This window comes from Nyctibius grandis, chromosome 17 (assembly GCF_013368605.1).
Source record: "Nyctibius grandis isolate bNycGra1 chromosome 17, bNycGra1.pri, whole genome shotgun sequence".
NCBI lineage: Eukaryota > Metazoa > Chordata > Aves > Nyctibiiformes > Nyctibiidae > Nyctibius > Nyctibius grandis.
The window spans coordinates 6527837-6540303 of record NC_090674.1 but is presented as its reverse complement, the minus strand read 5'-3'; the positions used below and the strand labels follow the sequence as shown (position 1 = coordinate 6540303).

At 45.3% G+C, this 12467-nt stretch overlaps 1 protein-coding gene across 2 annotated transcripts in view; it reads right to left on the bottom strand.

Annotated features, from left to right (window-relative positions):
* Positions 1 to 455: 455 nt before the first annotated feature.
* The window catches only part of MIB2 (MIB E3 ubiquitin protein ligase 2), a 35289-nt gene continuing 23277 nt past the window's right edge, over positions 456 to 12467 (bottom strand). For both annotated transcript variants that reach the window (XM_068414953.1, XM_068414954.1), the window contains 10 exons: positions 11866 to 11999; positions 9744 to 9892; positions 8959 to 9115; positions 8528 to 8682; positions 7773 to 7899; positions 7031 to 7261; positions 5385 to 5563; positions 4327 to 4511; positions 3475 to 3540; positions 456 to 1623 (listed from right to left, as the gene is read on the bottom strand). In XM_068414953.1, the coding sequence (XP_068271054.1) occupies positions 1382 to 1623; positions 3475 to 3540; positions 4327 to 4511; positions 5385 to 5563; positions 7031 to 7261; positions 7773 to 7899; positions 8528 to 8682; positions 8959 to 9115; positions 9744 to 9892; positions 11866 to 11999 (1625 nt within the window). In that variant the 3' untranslated portion in view covers positions 456 to 1381. The remainder of the gene's footprint in view (positions 1624 to 3474; positions 3541 to 4326; positions 4512 to 5384; positions 5564 to 7030; positions 7262 to 7772; positions 7900 to 8527; positions 8683 to 8958; positions 9116 to 9743; positions 9893 to 11865; positions 12000 to 12467) is intronic.

Below are 12467 nucleotides of genomic sequence, written 5' to 3'. Positions count from 1 at the left end.
CTATAACAGCCTCAAGTGAGTATTTTGACAAAGATTAGCTACAGGAGTCAGAGGTTGTGACATAACACCTTCTCACAACACCAAGGGATTATGTAAAAGTAAGAAACAGTCCTGTAGCTACCACATATTCCACAAAGTTAAAAATTTCTTTAAAAGATTTGCCACCTCTTTGCTAATGAACAAAGATAGTAGAGGAACAAAATATTTTTGTTTTAAATATTGCTTGCAATAGGTAACAGACAGTCTGCTTGTGTATAACCGTGTCATTACAGATATACACCACACACGCAAACACGTACGTGTACATACACACACCCACAGTTGCCACTTCCACCAACAGTTACTTTACAGGATGGACTCAGTGGATAATATTTCTTCAGTCAGACAGTTGGAAAACACAATACAGCTGGATCCATATTTCAGCTACTGTTTGTACATTCATTTTAATGCTCAGGAAAATATATATTTTATTTTATTAAGTTTTGCTGCAAAACAAAGAAACAAAAATGAAATCCCTTTTTCTCATGTCTTAATTCTTACTATTTATTTTCTTTACACTTTGATTGGAGTATTTAACACCTGCCTTTGGCATTATGGATAGAAAGCTCAGGAGTCTCTGAACACACGCTTGTGCCAAAAAAAAAAAAGTGGACGAGTGTCACTTAGAGGTTAGAAATACTTGTTGTAACAACATATTTTCTCCAATCAGTGTTCACTACTTTATCTCTAAGGCACACACTCTGTCTTTAGGATCTCCTTACATCCAGATTCGCCCCTGCCAGTCCAAGTTCTCGTTGAGCCCATCAGTACCAGCTCAGAGCACGCTGACTTAGGACACTACCTCCCTACCACTGACAGGGAGAGCTGACGCCGTGACTGATCTCCTGCTACCTCGTCATGTGAAGTGCAAGCATATGCTTTGCCGTTGCCTGCCAAGGTGTGAGGTACATCCTCCTACAGCATCTCTCAGAGCAGTGCAAGGCTGCAAATCTGACGCTGCAGGGCACTAGACACGATGCAGTCACTGGAGCTGGACGCTGTTGAAAATATCTGCACGTGGAAGTCTATTCACCTCTGGTCTGAAAGTCTCTTCTGCCTTCAGTAGACAGGTCAGTGTTCTTTACTTCAGGTCTTTCTGATGGATCAGCAGCACAGGGTGAGGGGGCTGCCTGCCCTCAAGCACGGCTCCTTGGCTTTATGACACTGTAAGTAGAGGGGACTCCCTCCACCTCCACCCAAGTCACATCAGTTATTTGCTTCCCTTTCTTCCAGGATGGCTTTGCAGGTAGCCAAACGCATCAGCCTGACTAGCGCTTCTCATCTAAACTGCAAACAAAAAGGAAGGAGGGAGGTGGGAACGGGAAGGGAAGCAAGCGTATCCTTAGACAAAGATCTGAATCCTCTCCCGGATAGCCTGCCGGCAGATGGGGCAGACAGTGAGGGCTGTGCTGCAGTCTGGGCAAGAGCCATGTCCACACTGGAAGACCAGTTTGATTTGGTCGTCGATGCAAATCGGGCAGGTGATGCGCTCTTCCATCTGCCGGTAGCGGTTCTGCAGCTCCTCCATGAGCTTCCTCTGGTCTGTGGATTCAGAGCTTGGGCTGCACTCCACCTCGGTGCTGTCTGCAGGGGTGGAGAGCAGGGAGAGTTAGTCACTAGTGTGCTCTGCCTCATGCAGTGTCTCTTTAGTTAGACTCTGCCTCTCAAGAGTAGCAATGAGTTCAGACTAACCTCTCTTCACTGAGCCTCATCCAGGGATTCCTCAAATAAAAAGCCTGAGATGATGCTTTTTACAGCCTGGCCAGTGTTGCTTTCCTCCATTTAGTTGCTCAGCTGGTTTGTGTGTGCGTATGTTTTTATTTGAGGTTGTTTGTTTGTTTTTTAAAGGAAACAAAATGTTGTCTACAATGTCCTGCCTTGGTGTTCTGGAATATGCTGCTGCTACCTTCAAGTAAAAGCATTCAAAGCTGGTTGTGATGTTCTGCCAAACCACTCCAGGAATCCTTACTGTGCTATCAGTACTATGTTCTCTCAGCCTCCTGTTCACATTTGGGATTCAAATTTCTGGTTAAGTCTTTCAGGACATGCACAGTAAAACAAGAAGAAACCATTTGACATCACTTACATTGACTATTGCATATATGAAGCTACACAAATAAAGTCATTTGGTCAACTGCATGAAATGAAAGAGCCCCAAATCCTGGACAACTGACAGCTTAGGTAAATAGACTCCTAGTTTCAGCTTAATACAGCCACTGTTCATCATCTGCTCCTCAATCTTTGATTAGGTAGCTTTACACTTCAGTATAGATGTTCCTTTCCCCAACATTCTGGAATTAGTTGCACTTCAGTGGTGCAAGAAGTGATTTCAAATCCATAAAGGTAAAGCAAGTTCGGGGACGGGGAGCTTGCTAAAGGCAAACACTGAAGACACCACTGATAAGGAAGTCCTGCTGACGTTCTCAAGACACCTTGATGTTCCTCCTCCAGTGGAAATCTGCATGCAAATGTCTCATTTGGGATTTCCATCACTATTTTGTTGCCAGTCTGTAGCAAAGACAAATGCTCCTGCCTGCTGTCAGGTAAGCTTGCTATTTTTTGAATGATGGAGTTCTTCTTTTCAAAGACAGAAAGAGGATTTCTGTCTTTGCCAGCTGTGTATGTCCCATGGCATGTCACAGACTCTTGGTTCCCCTCTGCTGTCGTCCAGGCATCAAGTCACAAGACTATAGCCTGACTCCAGCAAAAGAGCCCACAGTGCTGAGCCATGAGCAGTAGGACATGCAATTCATTTTCATGTGCACTTGCCCTAAGAGTGATCTCAGCTAGAAAGACATCAACTCTCACAACCCCTATGGAAAAGCTTCAGTGGGCAACCTGCACTAATGCCAAGGCAAGGGCACACCTGCTACTAGCTCTCTGACATGCATCACATTGCCCATCCTGGGTGCTGAGAAACGTGGACAGAAGACAGTGTGTTTAAAACTGGGCTAAAGAGCTTTATCAAAACAACCCAGCTCACTGATTCCTGGAGAGCTGGCTGATGCCAGCCCTGCACAGGCACTGGAATTCCAGCCAAGGGAGAAGCAAGGCTTTCACAAGACATGATTTTTCCTTTCTCACAAGTTTTCACTGTTAAATCACTGCCTGTGAAAATGATTAGACTGACACACAGAGAACCTGATATTTGCTTTCAATATACCAAATAACCCAGGCACAGGACAAGCTTCCTCCAATGTCCTGTCCTGTCTATGCAGCTTGAGCTTGGCCCATGACACCTGAGAAAACCTACCTGTTCCTCTCTAAAGGTGGTCAATGCAACAGGCACCACCCCCCCAAAAAAAACACCCCCACCAATAAAAAAAATCAACTCCCTTTCTTATGCTTATTTCACTGAAAATCACTGATGCTGCTCAAACTAACACTGTGCAGGACCCTTCCCACAGCACTGAACAGTAGGAACAGCAAACATACCTTGTTTCAGTTTTTTGGTTATTGTCACTTGACATTTGATGCACTTCTTCATCCTCCTGGAGCATTCTACCAGGAATGATACAAGAAAAGATTACAATTAAGCCCACTGATGCAAGAATCAAAAAGAAGACGACAGACACAAGAACATCAGCTTTGAACAACCTGAGACCTCCCTGGATGATTAAGAGGTTGTTTCCTCATGGAAACGAGGACACTACCTTCTTTTTGAGCTACATCCTAGGCTCGTGGTTTAGCCTTTCCTATGCCAGTAGCAAATACAACACCTTTAAGTCCTCAGTGCTCTGTGCTACTGGAACTGCTGCACAGTGGATCAAAACAGCCCTTTGCTGTGAGGGAAAAGGCTGCAGCTCTGGCACACAGTCCTTACCAAATTCCCCGTGGTCAGACTGTGAGTGCCTTGCGAGATAACAAATTGCTGACATGGCTGAGCAGGCTGCCATTAGAACAATCAAAATGCAAACCAGTAACAAAAGCCAGAGAAGAGGGAAATCCTTCTCAGGAGGTTTTTGACGCATAAAGCACTGCCAGCTAGAGCTGAAACACCTCGCTTTCCTTCTGAATTATCCAGGGCATCTATAAGCACAAGCAAAGCCGCCTGGGGTCCCAATCGGCAGGTGGTCAGAACACTCTGTGCTTTTCAGAGACAGCTCTGGATATCTTATCTCAGATGGTGGTGCTGAAATCATGCTGGGTTTGTTTCAGGACACGAACAGCACAATAGCTTTGTGTCTGAACAGAGCTTGATTTATCAGAGTTCGGCTAGTGAAGCTATGTGGTGGAACAGGAAAGAAAAAATTTTTTAAAAAGTTAAAAAAACCAGAACGGACTTACCTTCACACACAATACTGTGCTGGCATGGGAAGAAATGGATGAGCAAGGCCAGCTCTGAGCAGACCAGGCACTCTGTGGGGACTGCCACACTCGAGACACTAAGGTTGGTCATTGTGTTGGGGGTGGTGTGCACACGGCGGAGGCTGCAGGTGATGGCTGAGCTGTCCGAAGAAACCTGCTGTTCCCTGCAACCAGGAACATGGAATAAAATTTGAACAACAACTCCTTCAGCAACCAGATAACATTGTATTGATCCCTGGCAAACACTCCACATGGAGACAGAGCAGCAGATGCTCAGGTAGCACAGACTTGTGAACCTTCACTGCCCCAGTGGGACCAACTCAGCCTCTAGTAGCTGGGATTTTGACTGGATCTATCTAAAAAGAAAGGGAAAGAGCAGGGTAACCTAGTATTTATGCAAGTTGAAACTGCTCTTTTGGAGGGCAACAGCAAGGTTTTGCAGTACAATCATCTGCTGGGAGGAGTCAGATTTTAGAAGCCATTTTAAAAGTGCAGCCCTAAGGATCCTCCGTATTTGCATGTTGCTGAGAAGTGCCTGAGGTGGTTGTCTGTGAGTTTGCCTCTTAGATAATCCAGGCTCAGGTTCAGACTTCTGTCCTGGCACTACAAGACCCAAATCCAAAGCCCTCAGCATCCAATCCATCCATTACTCTTCCTGCCAGCCAGTCATCTGCTAGCTAGACCTACTACCTAAACTGCAAGAGAGAAGTTGCTCTTGGCTTCAGCGGCCAGTCTTCTCAGACTGCCTCAGGGCTCTCTAAGTCAAGAGGCCGAGTTTGCACCGAGCAGTATTAATCTGCTTTCCCCAACTCTTTCAAATGGCAGTATGCACCCTTAAATAACCCCTCCAGAGACACAGGGTCAGCAACCAGCTCCAGATGAAACAGGAGGTGCTCAGACTGACATCCAAAGCGTTTCAAAGATGCTTCATCCCTCCTGGAATACCAGCTGCATGCAGTGACACCAGAGTGCTGCGGGAGCACTCTGCGTTTTGCAGGGAAGGGTACTGGAGGTAGTTTCCAGAGGACATGGTTTACCTGAATTTCTGTGAGAAGTCTTTGACGATCTGGACAATCCTTCCATCTGTAATGAGGTCTAAAGGAGACTTTCCCCGATGGTTTGCATAATTAATATCTGCCCCTTCTTGTGCTAAGTAACATGCAATTGCAGTTCCAACATTCAGCTCTACATTTCCAAGAAAGCCAGAAGCCTGCAGCTAAAAATGTTGAGAAACACTCTCAGTTAATAGAAAAAGTTTCTGTTACGTGCCTTTGATCTGTATCAAATTCTAAACATTATCCAAACTAATTTGAAGTCAACAAACATTTTCCACTGACTTAAAAGAGCAGGGCATGTAGATCAGGGCAAGTAAAATAACACATGAAGGAGTCTACAGCATCTAGACATAATGTTACTATAAATAGCATTGGGAATGACATGCACAGATCCCTCATGTTGCTTTAAGACTTTCTGCATCCAGGACTAGCTGTTGGCTGTCCCCAGCATGAGCTAAGACCAACAGCCAGCAAAGCTGTTACGCAGACTTTCAGCGAGACAATAAAACCCACCCTTGCTGCTGACCCCTCTGCTCAAATCTGCAGGCAGAGAAATTCAGAAGAAAGAAGCGATTGCTGAGCTGGTGTGGGGTGTCTTTGTGGGATGTCAGTGGCTGAACAAGCCTGAGGACCTGAGGCTGGAGCATCTTTGGCTATGCCCTTGAGCCACCAACTCATGCTATCAACACTGGTAGCTTCGTAACAAGCAGAATGGAAGAGCAATGCACTAGGCTTTTGCAGGCACCAACAGGTAGGAAGGAGGAATGGGTGCTTTGGCACACAGCACGCAGCTCTGCAGAATGTTGGTTTAATTTATTCTGATCATTTCAAATTACAATAAAAAAATCTATGCCAGATTTTCCAGTGTACTAACGTAGCCCTACAATGGAATCATTCTCACTCCATCCATAAAGCATAACCAATGTTTGCACTGCAAATCTGGTGCGTGCACATGTTGGTATTTATATGGATGGCAGAACACTTTGAAGGGCTAATTTAATATCTTTGCCAAAAAGCCAGACTAAGCTTCCAGTCCTTGGCATATCATGCACTGATTTCTAGATCTAAAGCCGCCCCTGAAAGGCCTTGTATATCCATGAATACAGAGCAACATAGTGAGATCCAGTTCAGGCTTTGTAACAACGTAGCCTTTATCCTTCAGCCTGATACATCTCACCTCTCACATTTTGCTCTACATCTGCAGATAACTGGGGTGTTTGTGGTTAGCTATCCTCATATTTTCCATGCCATCAGACAGAAATGAATTGCTGCGGTTCTGGGGCATGAATTAAACCCAAGACTCTTGGCTCTGCAACTGGATTCATGACCTTTCCCATGTCAAGAGAGAAGCGCACAATGCTAATAAAATATCGGGGGAGACAGTATGAATTGTTGTCTGACTATGTGAAGTTTCATGCTGTAAATTCAAGCATACCCTCAGAGGCCTCAGAGGACCTATTCTTGCTTTCCCACAAGCAAGAAGGTTTGTTTCCACACTCCCCATCTGGACTGGCTTTACACAACTTCCCTGCCTTCCTTTGCCCCCTTAGATCCCGCTATCTGCTGTCATCTTAACATCAAGCATTTTCCTGCCCTTGGTGCTGGAATTTCTCCTGCTCCCAGCTCACCTTGGAAAGAAGAGTCAACCCCATCTCCCCTTCACGCTTCTCCATCATGACGGACATTAGTTGCTGCCGTTCCAAGGCAATGTGCATGGCTGTGTCCCCGTCCTCATCTTCAGCGTTGACGTCACTGCCTTCGCTGACCAGCAGCTGCACCATCCCTACGTGTCCCTGGATGACAGCCAGGTGCAGCGGTGTCTGGTTACGGTTGTTCTTGAGGTTGACATCACAGCGACCCTTGAAGAAAAGAATTGCATCAGAGTGAGTTGTTACTGCTGAGTTTGAGGAAGAGCGCTGCAGCTGTGGTGCTTGCTGAGGCCCCAAGTCTCAAGCCCATCTTTGTCAGAACAGCAGTATAGACATCTCCAAGAGAGCTGCGTGATCCAGCCCTCTGTGTCTTAGCTACATGGTCCACACATCTCAAATAGAAAGGGAGGAGCCTTTCCCTTGAAGGGGTTTCCCTTCATACCCATCAGTTCACTGAACGTTCCCCAGCAAGCTCCAGTTCCAACCCACTTTGTTCTTGCCTGCAAGATACCCCTCTCCTCCGCTGCAGTGCCAAAGGACAATACCCCCAGGAATGCCAACCTCTGTTCTTCAAAGTCTGGCAAACAATGCCAGCTCTTCAAAGAGACAGAGACATTCTCGTGAATCCCAGCATTAACCCAACAGTGCGTAGGAAATGTGGGGGTTTGGGAGTGCAGCAGATGGGTCTTTTTGGTGGTGGTGACTTTGTTTTGTTTCTTACCTCTTTGATGAGAATTTCTGCCACTTCTTTGTGATTATTGAGAGCAGCAAGGTGTAGGGCAGTGAAGCCGTCTTCCTTTTTGGAGTCAACCAGCTGCCGAGCTCTTGCTAGAATCTTCTTTATGGCTCTAGAGTGTTGGAGGTTCACAGAAATCAAGAGTTACTTTATCAGGAAGGAAAACAATGCAGAAGAGACGGGCCTGCCTCTTCTGCTCAGTAGTTATGAATATTCATGTTTTAATAGGCAGCACCATGAGCTGGCACCTGTGATGCAGAGCACTCCCTCTGTCTCACAGACTGAATTACAAGAATAAAACAAAAGCCCTCAGTTATCATTTAATAAAGCAAACTCACACTGCTGTGAAAATAATGAGCAGATTTATCCTTGGAAGAGTTCCAGAGGATTTCAGTTAGACACAGTCTTTTCAAGTACTGTTTACTACAGACCTCCTCCTGTCCTTGCATGTGTGAACCCAAACATCTAAGGAGACTATCCAGAAGCAGACATGTTTTCTAGCCACGCTAGGGAGGTATGAGAAAGACGGGATGGGGAAAGCAGGCAGCAGTTTCCTGTGAATGCATGAAGGAGGGAAGGAGGGCAAGAGCTATACCTTGCCATATCTAAACCCAAGGAATGTATCACCAACCGCTTCCTTCCTGCCTATCTAGAACTACGTCTGCCACCTTCTTAGTGTTAAGACAGCAAGCATGAGTTAACATCTGTAAAAGCAGTAAAAATGAAGAAAGGTCACTTACAGCTTGTTGCCTTTTAGAGCAGAATAGTGGAGCAGGTTGAAGCCTTGACAATTCTGGATAGTGAAGTCTATGTTGGGTACTTCTGTGAGAATCTCAATAACGACTTTGTAATCTGCAGTGATAGCATAATGCAGGGGGGTGTCTCCCTGGGAATCCTACACAAGGATACCAAAGCAGAAGAGAGGTTACCTACCTCAGAGTGTCAAATGAAACAGCTCACCCTGAGGGACAGTTCAAGACAAGACGACGATGAAGGGGCAGATCCAAACGTGGAATTTCAGACTACCGAAGTTAGAGTAGTGCATTTTAATAGAATAACCTTCAAATTCTATGAAGCCACATGGCGTAAGACATAAAAAAGCACCTCCCCACCTCAAAAAAATACAAAAACCCCAAACACACACCTGAATCCCACAAAACCCCAAACTTACTGGGATGTTGACATCACAGTTGAGCTCACAGAGGGTCCGCACCACCTCTGTGAATCCTTGACTGACAGCAACATACAACGCTGTGCACTTTGCGTGGTTTAACAGGTCTGTACTGGCTCCTTTACCAATAAGCACACGGGCAACCTCAGGTTGGTTTCTGATTTAAAAGCAAGGAGTAAACCAGATTAGATTCAATCCTGTGCAGACAGTAAATTCTTCCTCCTTGCATTGCAACAGAACTTGTTGGGTTTTTTATCTTCTCAACGTCATCCCACCTCCTCTTACTATTAAAAAAAAAACCCCAAAACAACCCACGATAAAACCTTCCTAATTTGTACTCTAGAATCTGCTCTCTTTGCTTTAAATCACCAGGCATCTCCCACTCTTAATAATGAATTCTTCCCTGGTAACTGAGAACACAATTCAACCTTTCATCTTGCTCTGGAAAACATTCCCTTACAGAAACCAAACAAACTAATCCCAACCAACCAAACCATCCCCTCATCCCCCTGAAAAAAATCTAATCACCAGAATCTCCTTATCACTGATTCCCCACAAAATTTCTAGCATGGAAACTGGCCTGGCTGTGGAGGTTAAACTGATGCATTAAGAAATGCAGCTGTGGCCCTGAAGCTCAAAGGCCAGTTTCTAACATCAGGTAAAATCAGAGAAAAGCCTCCATCAGCCACACACCCTTCCCACAGGCTGCCCATTTATATCTAGAAATGTCCTTTTGCAGCCCGTTAGGTCGTGTATGAGTGATAGCAAGAAGCAAGATATCCTACCCAAAAGCTGCGTAGTGCAGTGCTGTATCCCCCTCTTCATCCCTCAGGTTGACAGTGGCATGTGCCTGCAGCAAAGTCTTCACAACATCCAGATGCCCCTGGTAAGAGGCAATCTGCAGGGCAGTTCTGCCCTGGTTCTTTGCGTCGACCTACAGGAAGGGCAGAGACATAGAGAACAGCTCGGTGAGGAACAACCTTGCCTTGTGTGCAGCCCTTAGCTCTGCTCTGGAGCAGGCCTAGCAGGATGGCAGTCACTACTGCAGAACAGTTGCAGGCTCAGAAATGCTAATCCATGCCCAGTGGGCTCCACTTTACGTACATCAACTACACGGCTGACCTTGTCCCAGAATATTTCTAGAGGGGAAGGGGACAGCACACTCGGGCAAGAAGGGAGAAGCAAGTGAACAGAGCTGGAAGCCAGGGCTCTCACTGCAGCTCTGATGCCAAATCCCTCCACGCCTGCAAGCAGAATACTTGACATCCCTGCCAACAATTCCTTTCCCAATAGGAAAATGTGTGAGGAGATCAAATTAGCTTTGCATAAGGCTTTGAAGATGCCAAGTCCCCATTGTTCTATGTTACTCCTGGTACTTTACTGGGCACAATAGCTGGAGGGTATATCACAGTGTTGAAGTGCTGCAACCAGATTTTTTGAGAATTAAAGGGACTGAAGAACAAAGAGAGGCTGTATGAAAGGCAAGGGTCGGGGGGGGGGGGAAGGAAAAGAAGCTACTGAAAGCAGTGGGAGGCTAAGGAGAAGAGATGAAGGAGGTAGCAAAACCTCAGCAGACTGGCAAGGAGAACCAAGGTTTTTTTTCCCTGCAGCTGCTCCTATGCAGCAATCAGGAGAGCAGGACAGGCAAGACTTCCCTTATTCTCTCAAAATTATGAGTCATTTAGGCAAGGAGGCATTAGAGGCCACTGTGTTGCTCTTCCATTTACACAAGAAAGACAATGCTGATGAGCTGGAAAGGCCTTGGCAAGCAATTCCAGCTTGCACTAAGTGAGCCTCAAATCCAGCCTCTTCTTGCTGTATATAACACTCCAATAGAAATAACGGATTTATTAATATAAATATTAGAATAGAAATAGAGTATAGAATAGAAATCTAATAAAACTAACTAATAACATAATGGATTGCTCACTCTTGGCACTTTCTTATCTGGGATAAATTTGACAATTGCAGGTGCTTGCCTATTCCTCCCATCTCCAGAGGCCCCATTAACTTTGTAAATAATGAACTACAATAAATATCAGACAACTAACCACCAAATAGCTTCACAGGGGTTCCTTCAGAATTGATCCTAGTTTTCCTGGTTCACGCATCCAGCTGCTCCTGCCAGCCACGCAGACGCAGCCTCAACAAAACCTGTTTTGTTACCAATGGTTTCCAAGGCCACTGCTGAAATACTTTGTTCTCTGGTTCTCCTTTTTTTAACCTGTTTATAAACCCTGTACCCCTCATGTACCCCTCACTGAAGGAGCCTGAACCTTCAAACAGGCAGCTTGAAAGAGCAGTGATCTGAGCAGATGTGATCCTAACAGTTTGGCACTCTGCAAGCACATAAATTGTTCAGCAACAAGTCAAGCCCAGTTCCCTGCTCCAGTCAGACATGAGATAAGACACTGCACAGACTTGCACAGCATCAGGATCTGGGCACCTTTTCTCTTTCTTGATTCCAACAATACCATTTTGCAAGGTCATTTAAGGACAGACACACGCAGCCAGACACAACCCATGGCTTTCTTTTCAAACAGAGCCTAGATCCTCGGCCATCTTGTGACTCTTGTCACATAGATAAATACCTCTCCCCCTAATTCTACAGGTGCAGTGTCCATATAGGAAATGTGGGAAAAGCCAGCTTTGGAAACGTGCTGTAAGGACTTAACCCTAGTTCAGACTTAATGCCACAAACTGGAGCCACAAAATAGGCACATTTAACATACAGATTTAATCCTAAATTGCAGCAAAATAATTTTCCAGCTGTTAGGAGCTAACACTAGGTCTGAAAAATCTATTATTTTTCTCCCATCCTTTTCCCCACTTGCCTACAAATTTTTAGGACAGTATTTTAAAGAAGAGCAACAAGAAGTAACCATTCTGGACATCTTCAAAACTTGCCTTGTCTGGGTACTTCTGAAGGAGCTCCCGAACTTTAGCTGCGTTGTTGAGCGCTGCACAAATGACCAGGCAGCTTGCGTGCTCCGACTCTGTCTTCTGGGACAGCAGCTTCTCCAATACAGTAATCAAAGTACCTGGTAGGAATGAGAAACAGCCACAGGTTAAGAGGGCCAAAGAGCACGTGTATACATGGGTACAGTTGGCATAGTACAGGTTTTGGAAAGATGCTGTAGGGAAGAAATACAGGTCCTTTCAGATGGGCCCTCTAATTACAGACTTTTGAGTCCTTGAGAAGACAGAGGTGTTACAGTTCTCCAGACAGAGCTAAGTTAAAAAGCTTGGGCTTGTACGCAAGTTCTCCCTGAAGTCTACCTTGAGTAAGCAGTTTAAGACCCTCTACATAGCAAACAAAAAAACCCCAGCAGGTCTGTCCTCTCTCCTGTACGATCCTGACATCTAAAGGAAATAAGTATGGTGAGGCTACAAAAAAATTTTATGAGTAGATGTGTAAAACACACAAAACCCCCTCTAGACATCATGTGATCCCAAATTCAATTTGGGGTGGACTGTGCAAAATAATCGTTGATTTGACAATGCTTCCA